The sequence below is a fragment of the Callorhinus ursinus genome, unplaced genomic scaffold, assembly GCF_003265705.2.
Source record: "Callorhinus ursinus isolate GAN/ISIS: 27379988/994484 unplaced genomic scaffold, GSC_fseal_2.0 scaffold15, whole genome shotgun sequence".
Lineage (NCBI taxonomy): Eukaryota > Metazoa > Chordata > Mammalia > Carnivora > Otariidae > Callorhinus > Callorhinus ursinus.
In genome coordinates this window covers 2,166,179-2,190,692 of record NW_027397077.1, presented here as the reverse complement: position 1 = coordinate 2,190,692, position 24,514 = coordinate 2,166,179, and the positions used below count along the sequence as shown (strand labels likewise).

General features: G+C 57.8%; 2 protein-coding genes across 6 annotated transcripts; one reads left to right on the top strand and one right to left on the bottom strand.

The window, feature by feature from the left end:
* Positions 1-267: 267 nt before the first annotated feature.
* DDX49 (DEAD-box helicase 49) lies at positions 268-8,132 on the bottom strand. Its single transcript, XM_025885576.2, has 13 exons — positions 7,977-8,132; positions 6,337-6,460; positions 5,047-5,132; positions 4,836-4,957; positions 4,343-4,530; positions 4,058-4,198; positions 3,268-3,343; positions 2,912-2,988; positions 2,669-2,766; positions 1,878-1,952; positions 1,043-1,131; positions 891-962; positions 268-798 (listed from the first exon to the last, which is right to left on the bottom strand). The coding sequence occupies exons 1-13, from the start codon at positions 8,089-8,091 to the stop codon at positions 610-612; spliced, it is 1,452 nt and encodes a 483-aa protein (XP_025741361.1). The 5' UTR covers positions 8,092-8,132; the 3' UTR covers positions 268-609.
* Positions 8,133-8,296: 164 nt separating this feature from the next.
* On the top strand, positions 8,297-23,938 carry COPE (COPI coat complex subunit epsilon). 5 transcript variants are annotated; one of them, XM_025885416.2, is made up of 10 exons: positions 8,297-8,590; positions 13,848-13,910; positions 15,226-15,326; positions 17,682-17,834; positions 19,049-19,102; positions 19,334-19,415; positions 20,364-20,519; positions 22,367-22,435; positions 23,500-23,574; positions 23,716-23,938. In XM_025885416.2, the coding sequence occupies exons 1-10, from the start codon at positions 8,465-8,467 to the stop codon at positions 23,761-23,763; spliced, it is 927 nt and encodes a 308-aa protein (XP_025741201.1). In that variant the 5' UTR covers positions 8,297-8,464; the 3' UTR covers positions 23,764-23,938. The 5 variants fall into 5 exon arrangements, with proteins under 5 accessions (XP_025741201.1, XP_073757125.1, XP_073757124.1 ...); XM_073901024.1 differs by lacking the exon at positions 8,297-8,590 and adding an exon at positions 13,555-13,690; XM_073901023.1 differs by lacking the exons at positions 8,297-8,590; positions 13,848-13,910; positions 15,226-15,326 and adding an exon at positions 15,553-17,501.
* The last annotated feature ends 576 nt before the right edge of the window (positions 23,939-24,514 follow it).

Below are 24,514 nucleotides of genomic sequence, written 5' to 3'. Positions count from 1 at the left end.
TTCATGACACACAAGCATCCTGTCACTGAACTTGATGGCCACGTTTGGAAATTGGTGCCCTTGCTGTGCCCATTTTCCAGATGAGGAAGGGGGCTTCTCAAACCCAAGGTCACCTGGCCAGCACTATAGTTCAAACCTTTGGCCTGGCCCGACGGGAATGGAGAACTGGCAGTGGGGTGGGGGTGACATGATGTTCTGGGGTCCTTGGGAAGCACCAGCAGCTGAACCCTCCTCCCCTGCCCCCACTCCCGCAGTCAGACCAGGAAGTTGAGAGACCCATTTATTAAGTGACTCCTGCAAGCAACACACCTTTGCTCTGGGGCCCTGTACATCCACTACCCCCCCCAGGTGACCCAGGGTCACTGTGTGTGCTGCTGGGCCCAACCTCATAGCCAGTGTTCCTTCCTCGTCCACAGCCTGACCCTTGGCAGGGGCTCTGAGAAGGGGCCAGCCGGGGGCTGCAAGGTGGAAAGCTGTGTGGTGCACAACATGGGTGTCCCTGGGTCGCAAGGACAGCGACTGAGCAGGCCCCGGGGGGAGGGGAGGAGCCCTCCCACCGTCAGTTCTGGGAAGGAATCCCAGGCGGGGCTGGTGGGGGCCACTTGGCGCTCAAGCCCGACCCTGGCTGGGTGCCGGGGCTGAGTGTGCTCCAGGTGGGGCCCTGGGTGGACGCCCCCGGCGGCTGGCCCCGCCAGCCTTCTGCCGCCGCAGCACTTGCTCCACCTTCTCCTTGAAGTGCCGGTTCTTCTGCTTGATCTTGGCCAGTTCAGCCTTACGTCTGGCCTCCAGGTCAGGGTCCTGGCATGGGAGGACCCACAGGTGGCCGAGCTGCCCAATCTGCCCCCTGCAAGCCCTCCCCCCGCACCCCCACCTGCCAGCTCAGCCCTCACCTTCCCCTCCAGGATCAGCTGCTTCCGCTTATTGATCTCCTTCTTTTCGTCAAAGTTGGCTGCCTCCAGTTTCTGGGGAGGGAAGGAGAGACCATCATGGGGGCCCTCGTGTCGAAGGGGGCACCCTGGGCCCCAAGGCCTCCAGTACTCACGATTTCACACTCCCTCCGCACCACATTGACCTGCGTGAGGATCTGCAGCACCTTGGCCTCCTCCACGGAGAGCTCCTCCAGCTTCTTCTCTGTAGGGGCAGGGGTCCCAAGGGGCGGGAGAGGGCAGACAAGACAAGGGGAGGGATTCTGGCTTGGGAGTGAGCTCCCCATGCAGTGGGGCATGCAAGAATGGGTCATATCAGAAAAGGGTCAGGTGGACGAGATCTGGGATTGTAGACCTAAAGGAGATCAGCTGTCCTTTATTCGTTGCTGTTAGCAATACTATGAACTTGACTGGAAGTATTTTTTTTTTTTTAAACGCTATCCTTTAGGGGAGCCCGGCTGGCTCTGTCAGAACAGTGCAAGACTCTTTGATCTTGACATCATGAGTTTGAGCCCCACGCTGGGGTACAGAGTACTCAAATACTGTCCTTTGCAGTCCAGAGATTCTGAATTTTAGGGCAGTCTGTACAGTGATTACAGATTTTCCAGTGCTTCGGTCTGGGCTAGACATTAAAAACCACCCAAGGGTTTTTAAACACACCCAGACCCTGGCCCTGGGGCCTCTGGCTCTCCACAGACACCATCCATATATCCCAGGCTGAGAAACCAAAGTCCTTTCCCACCGGATGTGGCTTTTGGCGGCTAAGGGCCACTGTGGGAAGCTTTCTTTGATAAGTGGGCCAAAAACCTTCATTTGGGGTTGCAGAGGATGGAAGGTGCAGTTTAAGTTCTGCTCAGTGAGTAGGCCAGCAGGTGTCTGAGGGGGGGTGAGTGGGCATCACACCCAGAGGCACCCGCCTCCCCCCAGCCCCTCTCGCACCCCTCCACTCACTGATCTGCTCCTCGATGGCATGGACAAGGTGGATATCATACTGCGTCACCAGGGTGATGGCCTGTCCTTGCCGCCCTGCGAGGACACACCACAGTTACCTGCTATGAGGGAGGAGCCGACAGACAGGCTGTGACTGCTAGGCAGCTCAGGGCCCCTCTTGGTGGGAACAGAGTGAGGGCTTGGTGAACGGGGTGAGGGCAGGTCCCTCCCAGAGGAGACACAGGACACCACGAGAGGTGGCTCTCCTGCCAGGCTGGCCTTACACTGGGGTGAGTGATGTGGTTGATTTCCCTCTGGGGCACGGCTATCAGAGTTTTGTCAGCAATAAGGCTTGACGGGCCTCAGCACAGAGCTGCGCACACTGGTGTATCCAGCCCCCGTTTCTGGGAGGGTGACGGTGTTGGAACAGCGCTCACAGCTGGTGAGGCCCATGACCCTTGGAGCAGCACCAAACAGGCGTCATTCTTGCTACCTGTCATTTGCTGAGGAGATGGGCCCAGAGAGCTGATGTGACCTGTCCCCAGGCCACAGGACAGGAGAGAAGGGCTAGGCCCAGTCTGGCCACCCCAGAATCCCTGCCTCTCCCCACTCCAGGCATGACAGAATCTGAGAAACCAGAGCATTCCTGCCTTTGCTTTCAAAAGGATGATTCCCCCAATTTGTGAACACTGCCTCTCACCTGCGGGCTCTATCCCCACATCTTCTCCCACTGGCTCCTGACTTTGGTGCCTCATGGGGTGGGCAGGCCGGAAGGACGTGGGTCCGAAGACCACCCCGCCCTGTCCACTTACCTGCACGGGCTGTCCGGCCAACGCGATGTATGTAGATCTTGGGGAGCCCGGGGGTGTTGTGGTTGATAACCACCTGCACTGTGGGAATGTCCAGGCCCCTGGAAGCAGAGGCCAGGCAGTGCCACCATCCACATGGGGAAACCAAGGCGGGGACTCACCCCAGGTCACTCAGCCATGAAGTCGGGACTGCCCCACTTCTTGCCTGGGCCAGCACAGGGGAGGGAGTACACTGGGGCTGCTCACCGGGAGGCCACGTCTGTGGCAATCAGGATCCTGTAGATGCTGGACTTGAATTTGGCCAGGGCAGCAAAGCGCTCTTTCTGTGGCCAAGTCGGGGAGAGAATTGGGAAGAACGGGGGTCAGGTGGCATCTCAGCAAACGTTTGAGCACTTATTGTGTGAGGCCTGGGGACAGGGTGGAGTCCAGGCAAGTCCCACCCTCCCAGGGCTCACCCAAGAGGACAGACCAAGGCAAATGGGGGGCAGGAAGTGTTCTAGGCAGAGGGAAGAGTGTGGGCAAAGGCCCTGAGGCTGGGACAAGTTGCCAGGGATAAGGCTAGGGATGGGGGGGTGGGTCTCTGGGGCAGCCTGGTCCCATACCTGTTTCATCATGGAATGCAGAGCCACAGTGGGGAAGCTGAATTTACGCAGCATCATGCACAGGATCTGGCAGGTCCTGGGGGGAGGGACACGCTGTCAGCCTCTCCAGAGCCAGGGTCTTGGGAAGGCACTCTGCCCCAGCACACCCCAGGACTGCAAGTAGGTGGCCCCACACAGCTGGTGAAGGAGAAGCAAGGGTGTGGGGTATCCCGCTTGCTGACATCCTCTCTGCCGACCCCTTCCCTGGCCTAAGCCAATGAGAGTCAGCCCTACATCCAGACTTTCCTCTTCTGGTAGCCAATAAATTCTTGGGGGGCAGCAGCCACTCAGGTCATCTCCTCCATGTGAAGTAGGCTGCCTATCTACTCTGGCTCATGCTACAGCTTCCTAACGACCTCCCCAAGAGCTTCAAAGGATTCTGAAGGCCCCTGGGACTGTAGAGAGGAGGGCCTGGGTGTCGGAGCCAATGTGCTGGGCCTTAGTGACACCCCGACATACAGTGAAGAGGCTGCTTCAAGGCCTTCCCGGCTGCTGCAGAGGGCTTCTGGGGAACAGCCCTGCACCTTCTGGTTAAGAGCGGGTCTGAGGAACCCCAAATCCTGGTCCTGCCTTCCGGAGGGGTGGCCTCAGCAAATTGACCTCTCTGAGTTTCCTTGAGTGAATCCTCTGAAATCTCTGGTCTGAGCAGAGGCCCTGGAGTGCCAAGACCAGCGGTGTGCCTCGTACCTCGGGCCTTTGTAAAGGGCTATGGGAGGGCGTCTGAGGAAGAGAGAGGCAGGGCCATGCTCACTTGCACGTGTTGGTAAAGATGATGATGGACCAGTCCTCGTGCTCGTCCTGGAAGTTCTGAATCAGGTGGACCAGATAGGCATCCTTGACCTTCTCAGGCACCAACAGGTAGCGCTGGTCCAGCTCTTCTACTGTACGTACCCTGGGGATGGTGGGGCCTCAGTTTCCCCTACTGCTGAATGGAGTCAATGCCCCTCACCATCCGAGAGCAGTAACCTCTGCTGGGTGTGGCCCCCCACCCCTTGCCTGCCCTGCCCTGCCCCTTGGGACCTGGCTGTGGACTCACGGGGCCTGAGCCTCCCAGAAGAAGGGCTGGTTGGTGGCCAGGCCCTGAAGCTCTCTGAGCGTGTCAGTCAGTGTGGCGCTGAAGAGCAGGGTCTGCCTGCGAGTGGGCACAGCCGCCAAGATGGCCTCCAGGTCGACAGTGAAGTCGGTGCAGCCCTGCTCCAACAGCCGGTCCGCCTCATCCATCACCTGCAGCACCAGTGGCCGGGGGGAGGGGAACAGGGGTGAGAGTGCTGTCCGAGGCCTGCTTCCCCCACATGCCGCCTTCCCAGCTTTGCACACGGGCCCTGGAGCTTTTTCTCCCTCTAGGTCTCGGATATCTGCTCCCTCAAGCATTTCTGCGCCTCAGAGAGGCCCTGCCCCCCACCACCCTGACTACTACAGGCCACCTCTTGTTGATCCCTCAGCTGTCCTTGTCACCCTTCCTAAGGCTCTGCTGGATGGCCTGCGGGACACGTCCCAAATGGATGAATCCGGGCCCCAGGCCGACTCACCAGGAAACGGATCTTCTTTATGCTAAAAGTGTTGGAGCTACGGAGGTGGTCAGCCAGGCGCCCTGGTGTGGCGATGACCACATGTGGTTTCCGGGAGAGCTCCAGGGCCTGGGCCACCATATCTGCAGGTGGAGTGTGAGAGGTGGGTCTGGGTGGGTGGCCTGAGGCCGCGGGGGGTCCCCTACCCAGAGCCTCCCTGGGCCCTCTGTACCCATGCCGCCGACAATGATGCAGTCTTTCAGGCCCAGAGGCTTCCCCAGGACCCGGAACTGCTCTGCAATCTGGTAGGCCAGCTCCCTGTGGGTGTGAAGGGGCCAGGCTGGGTTAGATAGGGGTTGTATGCCTGCCTCCCATTCCCATGTCCATCCCTCAGACCTCCTGGCTGGCCCTCTCCTGTTTACACACCCACCACAGCTCCCAGGTCCTTCTGGATAAAGGCCCTGATACTGAGCACTGGAGCCCGGTTGCGGCCCCCTTACACGGCTGGGACCCAGACATCCCACGGCCCCTCTCCCACCAGTCCCACCCAAACTGGCCTCTCCTCCTCAGCAGTGGCCTCGACACCACAGTCACCAAATCCCAAGACCTAAGCGTCAGTCCCCTCTCCCCTGGGGCTGGTCAGTGTCCATGTCCTTTCTTCCCTACCCCTCAGCCCCAGCTCTGCCCAGGCCTCTCCTTGGCCCATGTGCCCACTTCCTGTCCTCCTGTCTTGCCCTCTCCTGCCGACATGCTCACAGAGTTGGTTCTAACTCTCAGACTTCTCTCAAGTTGGCTCTAACCTGCCTGGCCCCAATTACCCCAAGTTCCCTGCCTCTCTCACACCTCTGCTTGAATATACTAGCAGTTCCCTCAGCCTAGAATCTCCTTCCCCAACCTTGTCCCTTTGAGAGACCCCTGTCATCCTTTAAGGCATCCCGAGAATGAAGCCTTCCTCGAATCCCCCCTCCCCAGGCCACACCCTCACAGCATACACACTCTCCTACTGGCATTAGAGGACTTACCATGTCAACTGCCATATTTGTCTGCCCAAGAACATGAGATGTGTCTCTATCTTGGGCTACAAGACTACTGATAACTCCAGGGCGCCTGGGTGGCTCAGTTGGTTAGGCGACTGCCTTCGGCTCAGGTCATGATCCCGGAGTCCCGGGATCGAGTCCCGCATCGGGCTCCCTGCTCAGCAGGGAGTCTGCTTCTCCCTCTGACCCTCCCCCCTCTTGTGCTCTCTCACTCTCTCTCTCTCTCTCTCTCTCTAAATAAATAAAATCTTTAAAAAAAAAAAAAAGACTACTGATAACTCCTGTCTAGCCAGGGCTTGCAATGAGACAAGCCCTATGCTCAGCACTTCTCACACACTATCCTGGTTAATTCTGTACCTCCCTTAAGAGACAGGAATGATTTCTGTCCCCATTTTATATGTAGGGAAAGTGTGCTCAGAGAGGTAAAAGTGCTTGCCTAAAAACACAGATGGTTAACTCACCCAGAAAGCCTGTGGGGGGCTCACCTGGTGGGTGTCAGGACGAGGCAGAAGATGCCATAGGGATCCTCAGACAGCTTCTGCAAGATGGGCAGGACAAATGCTGCTGTCTTGCCACTGCCTGTCTTGGCACAGCCCAAGCAGTCCCGACCTGAGCAGAGGGCAAAGGAACGTCAATATACTCCAGGTATAGACAAGTGTTCTACTGGGCACAGTTTATAATAGCTAACGTTCCATGAGCAGTTACCATATGTCCAAAACTGGCCTATGTCATTTACATTCTGGGCATACAGACAAATTCTAGGAGGGTGCGACCATTATCGTCTCCACTGAACAGAAAGGGAAATGGAGTCTCAGAGATGTGCCCAGAACACACAACCAGTGAGTAGCAGGCTGGAGTGGAACCCACATCCATCCGACCCAAGATGCTACTACTCACTACTTTTTTTTTTTTTTTAAGATTTTATTTATTTATTTGACAGAAAGAGAGTGAGAAAGGACAAGCAGGGGGAGCGGCAGAGGGACAGGGAGAAGCGGGCTCCCTGCCCAGGGTTCGATCCCAGGACGCCAGGATCATGACCTGAGCTGAAGGCAGATGCTTAACGGACGGAGCCATCCAGGCACCCTGCTACCGGTCGCTATCTCATTTTGACTCCCTCACAGAGCATCCCAGCTTAGGGAAACCTGAATGCCCTCCCCCAATTTGCATCCTAGGCTCCCTTGCTGATTTCTTCATCTTTGTTTATTTAATCCCTCAACCCTCAACTTGTTACTTCCTAGGCTTCCTAAGGGCCTCTGTCTCTCTCTCTCTCTCTCTTTTTTTATAGAGAGTGGAAAAGCACGGGGAAGGGGCAGAAGCAAAGGGAGAGGGGGAGAGAGAGAATCCCAAGCAGGCTCCACGCAATGCTGGGCTTGCTCTCGACCCTGACAACATAACCTGAGTGGAAATCAAGAGTCTGACGCTCAACCGACTAAGCCACCCAGATGCCCCTAAGAGCATCTCTTTAATGGCAAACTGGGTTGGGCCAGAGCGGGTAGCCCAGGATTCATGGGACCAGACTCCTGCATTTACCAGTAATCTTGACACCTCAGTTTCCATTTGTTGTTGTTGTTGTTTTAAAGATTTTTATTTAGTCATTTGACAGAGAGAGACACAGCGCGAGAGGGAACACAAGCAGGGGGAGGGGGAGAGGGAGAAGCAGGCTTCCCGCGGAGCAGGGAGCCTGACGCGGGGCTCGATTCCAGGACCCTAGGATCACGACACGAGCCGAAGGCAGACGCCCAACGACTGAGCCACCCAGGCGCCCCCTCAGTTTCCATTTGTAAAATTAAGATGGTAATGCAAACTACCAAAGTTTTCCAGTAGTATCGTCTAGTCATTCATCCCTGGTAGCTGCCAATGTAGAAGGCATTCTTCACGTTGAACAGCTCGTCCACAGGTCACGAAAGTTCTGGGATTATATCACATGTGTGCGGACACACAGGGAGTCAATTGTGCATTCCAAACGCTAACAATGCCCAGTCTACCTTTGGGACCCAGGCTCGCCCATAACGCCCAAGGGTATCCCTCGCCTCGCAAGAGTGGCGTGGGTAAAGGCTGCGCGAAGGAAAGGGAGCCGACGGCGGGGGGGGTGGGCTTCCTGGGGAAGAGGACGGGCCACACTTACCCTCTAGGATGGCGGGGATGCAGCCGAGCTGTACAGGCGTGGGCTGCTTCAAACCCAGCTGCCGACATTGTTCCACAAGCCACGATGACAGCCCGAGCTCCGCGAAGCCAGCCATCCGGCCCGCCAGACCCGTGCGAGCACCCGTGTGAGCGGTGCTTTCCGGCGCGTACCGATGACGTCACAGAAACCCTCCCGTTTACTGGATCGCTCGCTGCGTGGTCCCACCCACCTCTAGCTCGCTCTGCCATTCCCAGCCTCGACCCCATGCCTACCATGTTTCCCCGATTTCCATTGGCTCGCGCGATAAAATCAAACTACAATTCCCGAATGCCCTGCGAATCGCACTTGCGACTCCCGTCCTTTAATTCCCGTTTGGTTCCTCTCCAGGCAGGAACGAGTAAACTACAATACCCAGCGTGCATTGCGGTGACTCTCTGCTTCCGGCCGACGTGTCCCTCCGGAAGAGGAGCAACTGGGACCACAGCGCTATGGCGCCTCCGGCTCCCGGCCCGGCCTCCGGTGGCTCCGGGGAAGTGGACGAGCTGTTCGACGTGAAGAATGCCTTCTACATTGGCAGCTACCAGCAGTGCATTAACGAGGCGCAGCGGGTGAAGGTGCGGCCTCTCGGGGGCGAGGGGATGGTGGGCGAAAGACGCTTCCTGGTGGCCGCTGGTCGCGCTCTGATTTTTTAAAAACTCTTCCTTCTTCTTGCGGCGTTTTCCCCCCAACGTATCTCTTCAGAGCGCTGTGAGGAGTTACCCTTGCCTATGACAAAATTCAAAGCCGTGACAGTTTTTGATATTTCTCACTCTGAGAGCTCGTTCTGCGCCGTGGAAGGCATTTGAGTAAGGGAGGTGTTTATGCCACTATAGTATTAATAGTAGTAATTTTCACTTGTGGAGAGCCCACGTGTGCCACCATACCCTCAATACCCGTGAAGTAGGGATTGTTGTTTGTTCTCATTTTAGGATGCTAAAGAGAGAAATGGCTTCCTCGACGTTACCCTGCTCCACTAGCTCGGTTATTTCTCCCCAAACTTGCCCATTCATTTCATTCATTCATTCATTCATTCATTCATTCATTTCCTCATTGAGCTTCTCTATGGGTAAGGCAGTGTATTCGTGCTGGGTTCAAAGCAGTGATAAAATAGGTAAAACTCCGTGGTCTCTTGGAAATCTCAAGTTCCTCAGGGAGACAGTAAACGAGTAAATAAACAAGAAGTCAGGGGGTGGTGTGATGGACAGTGATGGGAATGAGGTTGGCCATTTGAGAGCTAGAAAATAGCCCTGCTAGGCAGGGCCCAGCCAGTGGATAACAAGAGGGGGCGGCAGGTCCTTTAGCAGGAACTTTTAGGGAGTGACATGGACGTTACTGACATTTGTGAAATTTTGGCGATTCTCTAAGAGTGGTGAAATTGACAGGGTCTTGCCGGCCCTCGTTGTTGTTACCCTTAAAAAGAAAACTGGCAGTTATTTTACCAGCAAAATGGGTTTATTGGGGAAATGGATAATTGCAGTTTAGGACGTGTAACCTATGGCAAAACCATAGGCAAGTCCAGAGAACAAAGAGGACTGCTCTTTCACAGGGGCAAGGGGGAATTGAGAGGGGCTGTTATAAACAAAAAAATCCATTGGAGTAAACTGGGAGCTCAAAGTCTAGTGGCTTCTCATTGCCTGAGTTGTGACAGTCTCTCCTTGGCTAGGCAGTTGCCAGGCAAGGAGGAAATCTTTCATCCTCCTGTGGGGGTGGTAAAGTGTATGTTTCCTCCTGTGGGGAATGCATGGTACCTCTCTTCTGTTGGGGTCTGCCATTGACCTGGAGTGTCAGGGCTTGAGAGCTCCCCCTTCTGGCCTCCTGACTCTGTTTTCAACTAGTTTTCTTTTTATTAGTTTTCATATAGCCTAGTGTCCTAGAGAGGTTAAACGAGTAAAGAAGCGAGTAAATATGTAATAACTTGAGTGCTTAAGGGGTGAGACAAAAAGTGCTGAGTTGGAGGGGTGTCTGGCTGGCTCAGTCAGAAGAGCATACGACTCTTTTTTTTTTAAAGATTATATTTATTTATTTGACAGAGAGAGACACAGCGAGAGAGGGAACACAAGCAGGGGGAGTGGGAGAGGGAGAAGCAGGCTTCCCATTGAGCAGGGAGCCCGATACGGGGCTCGATCCCAGGACCCTGGGATCATGACCTGAGCTGAAGGCAGATACTTAATGACTGAGCCAACCAGGCACCCGAGCATATGACTCTTGATCTTGGTTGTGAGTTTGAGTTCGAGCCCCATGTTGGGTGTAGAGATGAGTAAAAAAAAATAAATAAACTTAAAGAAAAAAAAAAAAACCAACACATACACCTCTCTTAAAAAAAAAAGGTTTTGAGTTGGAAAATGGGGGTGAGGAGGCTGCTGACTCTGGGAGTGATCCAGTAAGCACCAGCCTCTCTGACCATCATTTGAACCTGAGACTGAACCTTGAGATGCATCTAACCCCATAAATTGCTGCCAAGGTCCTGAGGCAGAGATGAGCTCCGGGTAGTCCAAGCATAAAAGGTTGGTGTAGCAGAAGTGGGGTGAGTGCAGGCAGGGGGAGGACGGAGAATGAAGTGGGCAGGGCCCTAGGCAGGGCCTCGGGAGCCACAGTCGGGGTTCGGATTTTATTCTGAAGGTGTGGGAGACCATTGGAGCACCAAGCAGAGGAGCGGAGGACTTCTTCACCGAGGCAGCCAGAGGCGTGGGAGGACTTTGGACTCTGAAATAGAGACGGCTTGCTTGGTCATGCTTCTGGCTTTTGACAGTGTACCTGGTTTCCCTGAGCATCATGGGGATAAAGCCTAAAATGGACTTCAGGTAGCTGTCACACTTGAAATGACACTTGTGCAGTTGTATTTGTTTTCTGATGCTGCTGTGACAAATGACCACAAACGGCAGCTTGTAGCCACACAAGTTCATTATCTCTCAGTTTCTGTAGATCGGAAGTCCTACATGGCTCACATCAGGCTAAAATCAAGGTGTTGGCCAAGCTGTGTCTCTTCTGGAGATTCTAGGGAAGAATATGCTTCCAGGTTGCTAGCTCTGAGCCAGGGGCCAGCCTCAGCTCCTAGAGACTTCTCTCCAATCCTCAGTCTTGTATAGGGTCTCTCCATGTCAGAACCAGCCCCAGGGTGTTGGGTCGAATCCTTCTCACACTTGGGCTCGCTGGGATTTCTCCTGGTGCTGCATTATTTCTGACTATCCTTTGCTATTAAAGTTCTTGCTATTAAGGGCTTCTGAGATTAGGCTGGGCCCTCCCCCATGACTCGGCATACTCTCCCCATTTTTAGGATCCATAACCTTCGTCACATCTTTGAGGTCCCTTTGGTGACAGAATGGAAGCTGTTCCCAGGGACTGGCATGGACATCGCAGGGGGGTGTCCTTTATTCGGCTCACCACCACAGTTGGGTGCCTCCTTCCTGGGGCATGTAGACGGTGAGAAGATCAGGAAAGACCTGTGCTCAGACTCTGGCTCTGCTACGTTCTCTCTGCAGCCAGGGTCAAATCCCTGCATTTCTGTGCACCTGTCTCCCCTCTTGTCCAATAGGGACAATGACACCTGTCTCGCCAGGGTCACTGTGAGATTCAGCATCACAGTCATGCTCTGCTGTCTGGCTTCTGTTGTGTGTTCTACTTACATCAGCCATACGTTCTTTGCGTCTTCTCCTCTCATAATGTTCAGACTTTCCGTCGCTGCTGAAAGGGAGGACCAGCGTGCTCTGCTATACGTAGAGAGGGACTGGAAACAGTCACGGAAACCGGACTGGTAGTCGCTGTGGGTGGAGGCACACTGCAGCCCAGCCTCTGAGCAAGGGAACTGCTCTCTCTTTGGTGACGTGGGGAACATGCACTGGCCCAAAACCATGCCATTCTCCCTATCCCCACTGAGCCATTCGATGCGATTTAATTCTGGTCCGTGGGCCACCTAAACCTTCTCTTAGGCAGCCTATACTGGGTTGAACGGTGTCCCCTAAAAGATATGTTCACCTGAAACCTGTGAACATGGCTTATTTGGCAAAAGGATCATTACCGTTTTAATTCCATAAAGGATCTCTGGATGTGATCAGCTGGGATTTCAGATAGGCCCTAAATCCAGTGAGTGGTGCTCTTCTAAGAAAAAGGCAAAGAGAGGTTTGAGGCAGACAGAGAAGTTGGAGGCAGAGATGGGGGGCGATGGGGCCACAAGCCAAGCCATGCTTGGAGCCCCCAGAAGCTGGAAGAGGCCAGGAAGGATCCTCCTATAGAGCCTTTGATGGGAGCATGGTCCTGCTGACACCTTGATTTTGAGCTGCTAGCCTCCAGGACCATGAGAGAATAATATTCTGTTATTTCCAACCACCTAGTTTATGGTAGTTCATTACAGTGGCCCCAGCAATCTCTGACAGACTTGAGCTGAGGTGGCCCCACGTGGAACACCCAGGGTGTCATTGCCCTTGATCAGTTGTAGTGCTATGTCACCATCGTGACGTTTCCTTGTTTGTCAGACATTCTTAAGTGCCCACAAGATGGTGACGAAGTGTTGGGGACGAAGCAGTGAAGAAAGCCTCAAGGAGCTGAAGGTCCAGTGTGGCCATCCTGACGGTGGCCCCCATCCCATCACTACCCAACCCCCCATGGTACTCACTGTCCTCTGGATTGGCTGCACCTCTGAGCTGTCTGGGGGCAGTCAGGGGCCACTCTGGGGTCGGCTGGCATTGGTGGGTGTGGGCCTCCTGGCTTTGTTCTCAGGTAATTCTGGCGAGCTATCCCCAAGCCGCAAATGGTGGAGAAGCATTTGCTCAGAAACACGCCATCCCTGTTTTCTCAGATCTGGAGATCTGCCTAGCGCTCACCACACAGCTTCTGCCCGAGTCCTTACGAGCCTTCTTCCTTTCCTGGCTCTGGTCGGCTCCCCCATAGCCTCGTGGCCTGGCCAGGGCTCAGGGGCTTCCCCACAGTCCCAGAGTGAGCAGTGTGTGAAGTCCTCTCACCAGGGCTCCCCGGCTGTGCAGCGGTGGGGCTGAGCGGCATGGCCCCAGCTGGACGCGGATGTCCCTGTGCCCGGGCAGCTGGCTGAGCTCTCCTAGAAATGTCCTCTGAGTGAGGCAAACCTTTGTCTCTTCTGTTTTCCGTGTTTAGAAAGTGTTTCGGAACAAAAACAGGACAGGAACAGGCTTCATGAAAATATTTGTTACAAAAAGTAAAGTCCCTTTTGCACATGTCCTGGGTCCCATCGGTTCTTCAGAATCACCCACCCACCTCTGGATGGGAATCCTCCCAGGCCTCTTTTCTCTACCTTTTTTTTTTTTTTTTAACATATTATTTATTTATTAGAGAGAGGGAGGGAGACCATGAGCCGGGGGAGGGGCAGAGGGAGAAGCGGACTCCCCACTGAGCAGGGAGCCTGATGCGGGGTTTGATCCCAGGACCCTGGGATCACTGCCTGAGCCAAAGGCAGACACTTAACTGGCTGAGTCACCCAGGTGCCTCTGTTTTCTCTACTTTTACAAACCCAGGCACTGGGGCATTCTCCCCCAACGTCTCGGACCACCCATACCACTGCGCAGCTTCTGTTTTGATCTGCTGCACCCTGGGGGTGCCTGTCAGTATGAGTGGCCACATGTCCAGTGGTTAAAGGCGTGGGCTCCACCCTGGCTCCTTGCTGTGCTGCTGGAGTGGGTGCCCCACTTTCTTCACCTGGACGGATGTGGGTGAGGATTGAACCCCCTTCCCAGGGTGGTGGTGGTCTTGGACAAGATCAGGGCTGGGACGTAGGCCCAGTGTCCACTGGGCAAGCTGCCTGCTCCTGGCTTCCATGTGTCTGGCACGTGGCTCCAGGCACCCTGACCTGTCTCTCTCTCTCCGTAGCCCTCAAGCCCGGAGAGAGACGTGGAAAGGGATGTCTTCCTGTACAGGGCATACCTTGCACAGGTGAGTGTGGGCTAGTGACCTCCAAAGCCCTGGGACAACAGAGTAAAGGAACAGAGTGCTGGGCGGGGACGGGGGTGGGGACTACAGACAAGGAAGGACAGAGTCCAGGACTTTGAGCAGCCGGTGTGGCCTCCACAGGTAGGTGGCCGTGTCCCTGAGGTTGTGGACTCACCAGGCCCAAGGCCCAGTGTAGGGATTTCTCCCTTTTCTTTTTTTATGTAATCAATAGGTTTTGTTTGTTTAGTACAGTTTTAGGTTTGCGGAATAACCAAGTAGATAGTAAAGAGACTCCCATGTACCCACCCCCAGCCCACAGGCCGCTTTTCTTACTACTCACGTCTTAGATTGATGGGGTGCTTTCATGGGTGGATGCACCAGGGTTGACACTGCTGTTAAGTCGAGGCCATAGTTTATTCCAGGCTCTAGGAATGTTGCCCTGGGCGTGCAAACAGTCCAGATGGTGCAGAGAGGACCGAGTTGTGCCCTGTCCCAGTCTCCCCTGCCAAGGCCCACCGGCAGCCGGCCTCCCACCTGCCTTCTCCCCCCCGGCCTCAGTCTTGGACTGTGATCTGTCCCGGGCACATGGCTTCGCGGCTGCCCCCACCTCACATCAGGCCCTGGGTGGCTCCCTGGTCCTGTTCATGTCTTTCCCTCTGTGGAGTGTTCTGGAGTCTGATGGGACCTCCCCCCCCCGCCCCCTGCCCTTGACAGTATGTGTGGCCTTCGGCAGAGGGGCTGCCATAGTGTCCCTCGGAATCTCCTTGTGATGTATTTGTGCGAAGTGTACACACAGAACACCTGTAGGTGGCAGCAAAAACATCAAAACTACCTAGAGAGGGTTGTAGTGAAAATGGGACCTTGACTCCAGTTCCCCTCCCAGCAGTGACCACTACCACCAGTTCTGTGTGTCAGCAGGGAGGGGGTGTGTGTCCTGACGCCCAGACCCCCTGTCCCTGGGCGATGCATTCCCCCCAGAGCTGGCAGGGCCCTCGCCCTGTCACCTCAGCGCTAGGGGCTGGACAGCGGGGGTCTTCAGCTAGAGTGGTGGGCATCGTGGCCTGACAGGTGACAAGTGATGCCATGCTGGCTTCCAGCAGGTGCTGTAGCAGGGCTGGCCCCTGGCAGGCTGGGCGGCGAGGTGGGGGGGGCGTCCCTGGGGGTGGTGGGCGCTGGTGGCAGCCGCTCGTTCCAGGCATTGGGGCTCTGCCAGGGTGCTGCTAGAGCCCTAAGAAGCTCTCATGTGTTCCTGGAGCTGAGGTCTGAGCCCCACAGCGGAGAGTAGGCCAAGCTGACGGCGTGCTTATCTTGACTGCAGAGGAAGTATGGTGTGGTCCTGGACGAGATCAAGCCCTCCTCGGCCCCTGAGCTCCAGGCCGTGCGCATGTTCGCTGAGTACCTGGCCAACGACAGCCGGAGGTGAGGATGGGAGGGTAGGGGTGGGCTCTCTCTCCCTACCTTCTTACCTCCCCGAGCCTCAGTGAAAGCACATTGCTACCCTGTGGGGGCATTTGTATGAGCCATTCATTCTGTTGCTGGCCAGGATACTTGCCCGGGTGCTTATGGGCTCTGCCTCTGCCTCTGCAGGTGGGAGTCGTGAGACCTTATCTCGCCCTTGCCGTGGGGCTCCAGCATGACGTGGCGGGCCCCACGGCTCCTCTGTACCCTTTCCCCCACCCCAGGAATGGCTGGTCGTGAGGCCCCCCTGGGATTAGGAACTTTTATGTTCACATCTGCTCCCCACAGGGTGCCTGGGATAGGGCAACAGCCTAGCCCATGACATGGAGACGCTCTGCTCTGTGGGTCTTCCTCTGCTCCCCTGCGCAGCCCCGAGACCCCACCTCCACCCTGGAGCCTCCCTCTTAGCGGCAAGGAGCCTCACAGAACAGCCTTGCCCAGTCTCTGCCTAGTGGAACTTCCTTAGATCAGGACTTGACCGTGACCTCATTGATACCGTGCTCCTCTTGTGGGCCACAGAGGCTGTCTTCGGGTCCCAGGTGTGGGTGAGACCACCTGCTGTGGCCCCTGCCACCGCGCTATGGAGGGCAGCATTATGTGCCCTGGCTCCTGATTGGGCTCCTTCTCTCTTAAAGCTTGAGGCTCGGGGCTTTACTTTGTCAGCAGTGACAGCTGAATGGGGCCCCCCCGGTTCTGATCCCCAGAACCCACAAATGCAACATCGTTGGAAATGAGGTGTTTGCAAATGTAAATAGGTAATAGGATATACGGTGGACCCTGAATCCAGAGACTGGTGTCCTCATAAGAGGAGAAGACAGAGAAGGGTACAGAGGGAGGCACGTGTGAAGATGCAGAATCGGGGTGACACATGCCAAGGGGTGCCAAGGGCTATGGGCGGCCAGCTGAAGCCAGGAGAGAGGCTTGGGATGGATTCATCCTCAGAGGCCGCAGAAGGAACCTTTCCTGCTCACACTTGGATATCAGACTCCTGCTTCCTAGAGCGTCTTCTCTCTGAGAGAGTCTATTCCTGTTTGCCTCTTCCCAGTCTGTGGTGCTTTGTGACGGCAGCCCCAGGACACCAAGACAGGCAGGCTCCTGAGGCTATCCTTTCTCCCTCTCCACACTTCATGAGCCAGGGTGACAAGCCCTATTCTCCTTTCGGAAGAGGAAGGGACTCTGGGACCCTCTAGGAGCAGGGGCTGCTGTGGGGCCTGGGGCAGGGGCCCAGGAGGGCAGAGGGGTTCAGGGTGCATCCGTCCTGGCAGCCCAAACTACTGCCCCTTAGCCAGCCCAGCAAGCAGGCTGTGGAGAAAGTCCCGGCACCTGTAGGTGAACAATGACATGTTTGAGTAACAGAGCGCATGGTGCTCGCATCACGTCAACAATGGCAGGTGGCATGTCTACTCTCAGTAAATTCCCAGGCAGGGAATATCATGGGGTGGCCGCGAGGGCTCCATGCCGACTCTCTGTCACACCCTGTATGCGGTCCAGGTGTGCAGGGCGGGAAATAGTCTCAGATGTGAAGTCATTTGTCCATCAGGCCCCTTGGTGGTCATGAGGACAGTGGCAGGAGTGTCCCCATCCTCCAGGGCCTTAGATGTAGATCCTGACCAGCAGCCCCCCAGCAGCCCACGTGACCTGCATGTGTTTGTGGAGATCCCGTGGACTCTGAACAGCAGCTTTTGTCTGGTGGTGACTCGGAGCCTGGCCCTTCCCTTCTCCTGTCAACTGCTCAGCAGCCTTTTGGAGCAAGGGGTTTTGGCTCTGTTTTCTAGTTAAGCAGATCATGGTTCAGATGTTCTATGGCCTTTGGGGGAACTGGCTGATTCTTGGCGGAGCGCTGGACTCCAGCCTGGCCCCCAGCCCAGCATGTGGCCTACCTGCCAGGAGCAGCCGGCCTCCTTGGGGAGGCAGCGATGTCACTGGGGTGAGATTCATCTGTGTGGCTTCCTGTCTCCAGAGAGGCGTCCCCGGCGAGTTGGCCCGGCCCTCCACGTCCGGGGTGGTGTGGACACCACAGCCCCCTGGATCTGTAGGCCTAGGCAGTCATCTGCACTGCTCTGTGGACATGGCCCCTCCTGCACCACATCTCCTCACGAGGCCTCCGTTTCTTTGCCTGATGGTGGGAAGTGCCAGGTGGGAAGGCGGTGAAGCTGGCACCCAGTGGGGCTCGACGGAGACAGCTGGGCCCATTCTGCCTGCAGCTGCTGTGTTCCCCTGGGCGCCTGACCCACCCTCTCTGGACCTGTCTGCTCCCATGGGGGCGAGGCTGCTTTCCACCCCTGGCTGCAGGCCCTCAGCAGCCTTGTCTTGCAGGGACTCAATTGTGGCTGAGCTGGACCGGGAGATGAGCAGGAGCGTGGATGTGACCAACACCATCTTCCTGCTGATGGCTGCCTCCATCTACTTTCACGACCAGAACCCAGATGCAGCCCTGCGTGCCCTGCACCAGGGGGACAGCCTGGAGTGGTGAGTGTCCTCCCTGTTCCAGGGGGAAGGCCTGGTGGCCTGAGCGGCCCCTCTGGTCTCCAGGCTGCTCAGTGCCTCATTGGCCGTTGTCATGGGAACAGTGGGGGGCTGCTGGCAGAGACCGGTGGGGCCCAGGCTTCCCATTCAGGCTGCAGCTCCCGTCCTCAGTCCTTTCTGCACGGCTGGGCTGCCGTTCCCAAGGACACGGCTCCCAGGGCTGGAAACCCTCCGTTCCCGGTGGCAGAGGAGAAAGCACCTTTGTTTCTGCCTGTGGTTTCTGTACCCCCACCCCCACCACGGAGCCTTGTGTTCCTGGGCCCGGGCCTTTCCATGTCCTCCCTGCGTTCCCCCAGGCCCTCCCCCGAGGCTGGCCCCCATTCACGGCACTCCAGGGCTTGCGGCGCGCCATAGGCTCTACCCCCCACCCCAGGAGGTGACTCTGGCCAGCGCTGCATCTACGGCGCCATGTCCCGGAGAGTGCGACCCCCCTCCCCTGTGAATTCTCTGGGGCCTGCTGTCCCTTGGTTGGTTGGTTACAGGTTCATTTTTGTTTCTTGTTTCTATCCCTGTTCTATCCAGAAAGGGATTTGTGGTGGTTTAGAAATCGGTCTGGCACACAGCTCACAAAGCAGCAGACTCTGTAACTATTTCTCAGACGCCTACAGAGGTTGATCTGGGCGGGAAAATGTGGGAACAAGTGACTACACACATCATCGGGGGTCATAGCTGTCAGGCAGAGAGGGAAGCCACGGGTGCGGGAACCAGAGGGGGTGAGCACCTGCCCCATGCAGCACCTCTGTGACTGGACCCACAGCCTTCCCTGGGCCTGACCCTGGGCATGGCTGCTCAGCTTGCTCCCTGGGCTCCTGCCACTGGGCGGTGGCCAGTGTCCCCCTCACACCAGGAGTGGGGTGCAGAAAGGATGCCCAGCCTCAGGGTAGTCAGAGTGGGACGATTTGGGACCTCATGAAAGCTCCAGCCCCACGTGTGCTTGGTGAAATGGGGAAGCCAGGGCCCTGGGAAGCGGTGGGAAGCTTGGCCCATTGCACAGTGCCTGGGTCTGAGTCCAGTGTGGCTCAGCATCGCCCTAGGCAAGGCAGGGCTGGTGGCCTAAGCACTCCTAGGAATGTTCCTGGAGGTGGCGCCCACACGGGGGAGTCCTGATAGGCAGCAGAGTGGCGAGGGTGCCGGCTGACTGCCTCTCTGTCCTGCAGCATGGCCATGACCGTGCAGATCCTGCTGAAGCTGGACCGCCTAGACCTTGCCCGGTACGTCTCTCCCATGCGACCCTCCCTGCAGGGTGTTGCCTGGGACGAGGGATGGTGCCGTCCTTGCCTCAGTTTCCTTCTGTGATGTGGAGGGTGGGACCTGCAGAGTTGGGGTGGGCTTCCCAAGTGTGTAGTGGGGGCGGCCGGGTCGGGCCCGCGAGCCGGCACCAGTGTGTGCCCTTTGAGCAGGAGTGCGGGGGGCTCCCTCCTACCCTCCTGTTCCGTCCCCAGGAAGGAGCTGAAGAAAATGCAGGACCAGGACGAGGATGCTACCCTCACCCAGCTGGCCACCGCATGGGTCAATCTGGCTGTGGTGAGCCCCTGGGCCGTGCTGGGGGAACGAGGGAGCATCGGAGAGCTGGGAGGTGGGGGGTGCCCCCTGCATCCCGTGCTGGCCGCTTCTGTGGGGAGGGTGCTGGTACAGGCTACTGTGGACACATTGGACCTGCTCCTTCCTTTGGGGCCAGGACCCGTCCCCCAGGGGAGCCCCCAGCTCAGTGCGCCCCGGCACATTTTGCACTTGCGCAGCCCCAGCCCCATTCCTGGCTCCTCACAGCTGAGCAGCGTGACCAGAGCCAGAGTGAATGAGCTTGGGGTGCTCTGGAACCAGACTTGATGGAGCGAGTGGGCCTGCCTGGCAGTGCAGCCTCCCAGGGCTCACCCTGGGCTTGGCTCCTGCTCAGCTTGCTCCCTGGGCTCCTGGCAGTGGGCAGTGGACAGTGTGCCCCCACACACACACCTTCCCCTGTGCCCAGCCCCTATCTCCCCCCATGCCTGGGCACCTGCTCCCCCTTTCTTGGCAATGGCCCTTTTTCTGGGTTTTGGCACTGGGCTTCCTCTCTAAGCTATGTTTTTTGTTTTTTGTTTTGTATGGGCTGTTTAAAATGTGTTCCCCATCCGCGTGCGCCTGCACTGGCCTTGGGGGACCGAGGCCTCACCCAAGCTGGCTTCCAGTATCTAGTTTAGCGGGGTGAACCCTGCCCACTCTTCACCAGCTCTGCGTTTTTTCACAAGCACGTCTTGGTCTCAGGCTCCCCTCTAAGAGTGATGCTGCGTCTTTAGCAGGCAGACAGAACCTTTCATTCAGAACCCGGACTGCCAGTGACAGGGCTCCAGGGACTGCCTGCCGCGCTCTGGCCACGCCGGCATCACCTCAGCAAATTGCTGGCATGCTGGCATCACCCTGCTCTGTGAGGGAGCGGGTGGTGGTAGGGCTGGGAAGCAGGGTGACAAACCGGTGATGTTGGAACTGTCCCTGCAGGGTGGCGAGAAGCTGCAGGATGCCTACTACATCTTTCAGGAAATGGCTGACAAGTGCTCATCCACCCTGCTGCTGCTCAACGGGCAGGCGGCCTGCCACATGGCCCAGGGCCGATGGGAGGCCGCTGAAGGCGTGCTCCAGGAGGCGCTGGACAAGGTACGGCAGGCCCAGCCTGCACCGAGGCTCCCGGTGGGGGCGGCTGGGGATGCGGGGCTTGCTGCAGAGGCAGCCCCATGGGCCTGGCATGTGACCACGTGGGAGTTTATTTTAACACCAAATCAGCTAAGAATCGGATTGCAAATAGAAATGTTGATCGTGGCTTCTCTTAGAAATGGGAAGATCCCATCGGCCTGGGCTTTAGCTGGCCTGAGCTGAGCAAGAGGTCTCCCTGTCACCTTGGCTGCCGGGCCTGGGGGCCTCTTGATGTGACTCCTCACCTGAACCAGTACTTGGAAGAGATGCCTGCCGTTCATTACCAAGGGGAGAGCGGGATGCAGATGGGAGACGTTGCCTGCCCGGGTCTAGAAGAGGGACTGAGAGTGGGGCCCTGGCAGGGCAGCCCTCGCTCTCTTCCCCCGACCAACGCGTGAGGTCTTGTGTGTTACTTTTATAATCAGAGGAAACGTGAAAGCTTTTTCCGTTTTTGGAAAACATTTCGTGATGTAACAAGAAACAGACACCAGTAGGAGGCTTTCTCCCTTTTACCTGTGCGAGGGGTCGAGTTACCATCAGGAAGTTTTTTGCAGACCAGGGATGGGCCAGGGGCCATCAGTCAGGTGCTCCTTGGGCTGCACGCATGGAGGTGCCTTGCCCCGCCAGGGTGCCCTGTGTCCATGCCGGCCACCGTGCCTTCCTCACAGGCTCTGACCTTAGCTGGACTGTTGGGTGCAGTCAGGCCTCGTCAGGAATGCCTGGCCTGGTGGGGCACCTCTGCCCCAAAAGGAGAGGGCAGCGGGGTCCCCAGTTAAATGACACCCATCTGTCCTCATTCTCTGCGACCCCGCCTGGGCTGGCTTACTGCCCCGTGGCCCTGACCCCTCGAGGGCCTGAGGCGTGCCATGGCCTCAGTCGTCCCGGTCCTGTGGGCCACCCCATGCTTTCCCGCTGTCCTTCCCATTCCTTTGGTGTTCCCCTCGTTTTGCTTCTGTGAACACGTGCCATTGTCCCCCATGACAACCGCTGAGGAAACTAAGGTGGGAAGGCGTTGAGTCTCCCCAAAGAAGAGCAGCCATGGAGTGGAGCCGGTCTGTGCAGAGGCTGGGGTCTGTGCGGCCCCTCGAACCTACGCCGCCTCGGGTCCAGGTTGCTGTGTCTCTGCTCCAAGTGCCCAGTCAGGGCTCCCTGCAGTGGTCTGACCGTCCTGGCCGAGGTGGTCCAGGGCCAGTTCCCGGGATTCCCTGTGCCTCAGAGCCCTGTGTGGGTGGGTGGGGTGAGGTCCCTCGCTTGGATGTTCTGATAATTTCCCGGCAGCTTCTTGCCAAGGGCCCTGGTGAGCAGGAGGGGTGGACGCAGTGTGCCCCGTGGTCTCAGACCTCATTTTTGCAGCGAGAGGGACAGCTTGCCTGTGATGGTGTTCAGGCTGCCTTGGGCTGGGCTCTGTTCCTTTGCGACTGGTGTGATAAATAACCCCTCCCAAACTGCAACCGGCAAGGGGGCTCTGTCTCATCCTGGCCCGCAGATGAGACAACAGGCTCAGAGGGGAAGAAGCCGCTGCTGGGGAGAGGCAGGGAGGCCAGGAAGGCGGGGTGGGGCTGGGGCCCCCCCTTGCCACCGCACTGCCTCCCAGGCAGAAAGGAGAGCCCTGAGGTCACTGCCTTGCAGAGTGGCCAGTGGGTGGGCTTTGGGTCTCCTAGCCCCACCCCCTGCCCCACCTCTGAGGGTGTGACCTTGTGTGGGTCATGTCTTCACCCTGGGTCAGTGGGAGCACCTGAGATGGGGGTGGGCAGGCCAAGTCGGGGGCCTGGGGGAGCTGACCCTGCTCGCTTATGCCCCTGTGTTTCCAGGACAGTGGCCACCCGGAGACACTGATCAACCTTATCGTCCTGTCACAGCACCTGGGCAAGCCCCCTGAGGTAGGACCCCCCCCCGGCACAGGGAGGTTTTCTGCTCTCCACGGCGCCAGCCTGAGGTGGGCAGAGGTCTGTGGTGTGGCCCCAGCTCTGAAGTTCAGGGTCTTGGGCACAAAGCCACTCCTTTGGATGGGGTGCAGTCGCCATCAGTGCGAGGGGCCCTGGGAAGGTGGTGTTGCGGGTGCCGAGGCTGTAGGCCAGCTGCTCCCATGGGCCCCGTGAACTAGTGGCGTGTGTCTCAGAGCGTGCCCGGGCCAGGGCCAGCTGAGCCAGGACCCCCACCTGTGCCGCCTCTGGGTGGATGGTGGGCAAAAGAACAGAAGAAGAGGGGCCCGGGGAGCAATCCCTGTGAGCCCACGTTGTCTGAGGGTGGGGAGGGAGGGAGAACTCTGGGGCACCACTGGTTAGGTGGCTGACTGGCCCAGTTGGCTGGGGACCCACCCCCAGGCTTCCTGGCAGTCTGTCACCCATGCCTTATAGGAGGGCCCCTGGGCAGCCTCGGGGCTAGCGTAGTATAGCAGACAGGACTACTCTCCCAGTCACCCCACAAACAGCACTGAACCCCTAGTCTCAGGGAGACAGCTGCCCCCGCTCCCTGTAGTGGGGGTGGGCCTGGGGAGGTGGGGCGAGTGGCAGCAAGGGCTCTGTCTGGGGTTCAGGTTCTAATACCAAGACCTCTGGGGTTTCTCCATACAGTGCGCCCAGAACAAACGCACTTGCCCTCCCAGCCCAGTTCCCTCTGACCTGCCCTCTGCTCCTCCTGGCCCTCCGCCCTCTCCTAGGGCCTGGGTCCCTCCCACCCCACTCGCCTGAACCCTGTGGGGCATCCCCCCCACTGTGTGCTGAATGGAGGCTCTGGGTCAGCTGCCCCCCTCTCCCCGCCCCAGCCCTGAGGGTCCTGTCATCAGCCAGATTCCAGGGTAGGCTGATGGAGATGATGGAAGCCGGGGGCTCTTGCTTGGGGTCAGCTGGGCAGCCCCCACCCCACCCCAGCCCTCCCTTCACCCTGTATGTGAGAGGTGCCTGGGGGCCCCTGTTCAGCCCATCTGGCCTCCTCTCCCCTGCAGGTGACAAGCCGCTACCTGTCCCAGCTGAAGGACGCTCACCGGTCCCACCCTTTCATCAAGGAGTACCAGGCCAAGGTGAGCCCGAACTGTTGGGCCGTCCCAGGTCCCCAGACCCCCAGGCGGGGCTGGGGAAGGCCAGTGACGGGGGTCCCGACTCATGTTCTCTTTGTCCCCCCCCCCCCCCCCCCCGCGCGCCATCCACACTCTGTGTTTAAGGAGAACGACTTTGACCGGCTGGTGCTACAGTACGCTCCCAGCGCGTGAGTGCGTGAGGCCGGCTCCAGCCGTGGTTCCCGAGCCACAGGACAGCGACCCGTGCCGCCGTCAAGGCGCCCCTTCTCCTGCTCTCCTGCTTGCTCTGGCCAGAAGTGGAGGCTGGAAGCCCAGCCCAGCCCCGCTCTTGTCAATAAACATCTCCACCGTGGGAAGCCCCACCTGATCCATGTCTGCTCTGGCCACTTGGGGAGGGACATGTGGGAACCAAGGCTCAGAAGGGAGCGTCCTAGGCACCGTCCTCCAGGGCCTTCACTGGGAGGGGAGCCCTGGAGACCAGGGCCTGTGAGCAGCAGCTGCACCGACTGCCTGCCCCTCAGACAGCCACCCCATGCTGCTGAGCTCTGGGTGGCACAGCCATGTCTCCCAAGCTCCCTTGGCATCCAGGGAGACCGAGGTATAGAGTGGTGATCGCCATCACCCGGGGCATCAGGACTCCGAGCCAGTATCCCAGGGTGGTCTGTAGGTGGCAAGGGAGGTAGGAAGCACTCAGGCCTCAGTTCAGTCACATGGGGAGGGCAAGGAGCAAATGCACGCCCACCCTGCCCCGCCCGACCCGTCCCTGCTCCTCGCTGCTGCCCTGTGGGCAGTCCTCGGCCAAGACTGAGACCTGCTGCTGTGGGGGCCGTGGGCGCAGGAGGGCCACAGTGGCTGAGGCGCTGAGCTCTCTACCTGGAGAAGCCCATGGTGAGCACTCTTCCATAAGAGAAAGCCAGGGCACCAGCTGGCCCCTGTTGTCCAG

Excerpts from the sequence above, each read along its gene's own strand:
- DDX49 (XM_025885576.2), bottom strand. The coding sequence starts at position 8,091 with ATGGCTGGCTTCGCGGAGCTCGGGCTGTCATCGTGGCTTGTGGAACAA. Across the intron at positions 6,461-7,976 it reads CATCCCCGCCATCCTAGAGG|GTCGGGACTGCTTGGGCTGT; the intron begins GTAAGTGTGGCC and ends CCCTCTGCTCAG. Across the intron at positions 963-1,042 it reads TGCGGAGGGAGTGTGAAATC|AAACTGGAGGCAGCCAACTT; the intron begins GTGAGTACTGGA and ends TTCCCTCCCCAG.
- COPE (XM_073901021.1), top strand. The coding sequence starts at position 17,152 with ATGGTTCAGATGTTCTATGGCCTTTGGGGGAACTGGCTGATTCTTGGC. Across the intron at positions 20,520-22,366 it reads TCCAGGAGGCGCTGGACAAG|GACAGTGGCCACCCGGAGAC; the intron begins GTACGGCAGGCC and ends CTGTGTTTCCAG. Across the intron at positions 23,575-23,715 it reads TCAAGGAGTACCAGGCCAAG|GAGAACGACTTTGACCGGCT; the intron begins GTGAGCCCGAAC and ends TCTGTGTTTAAG.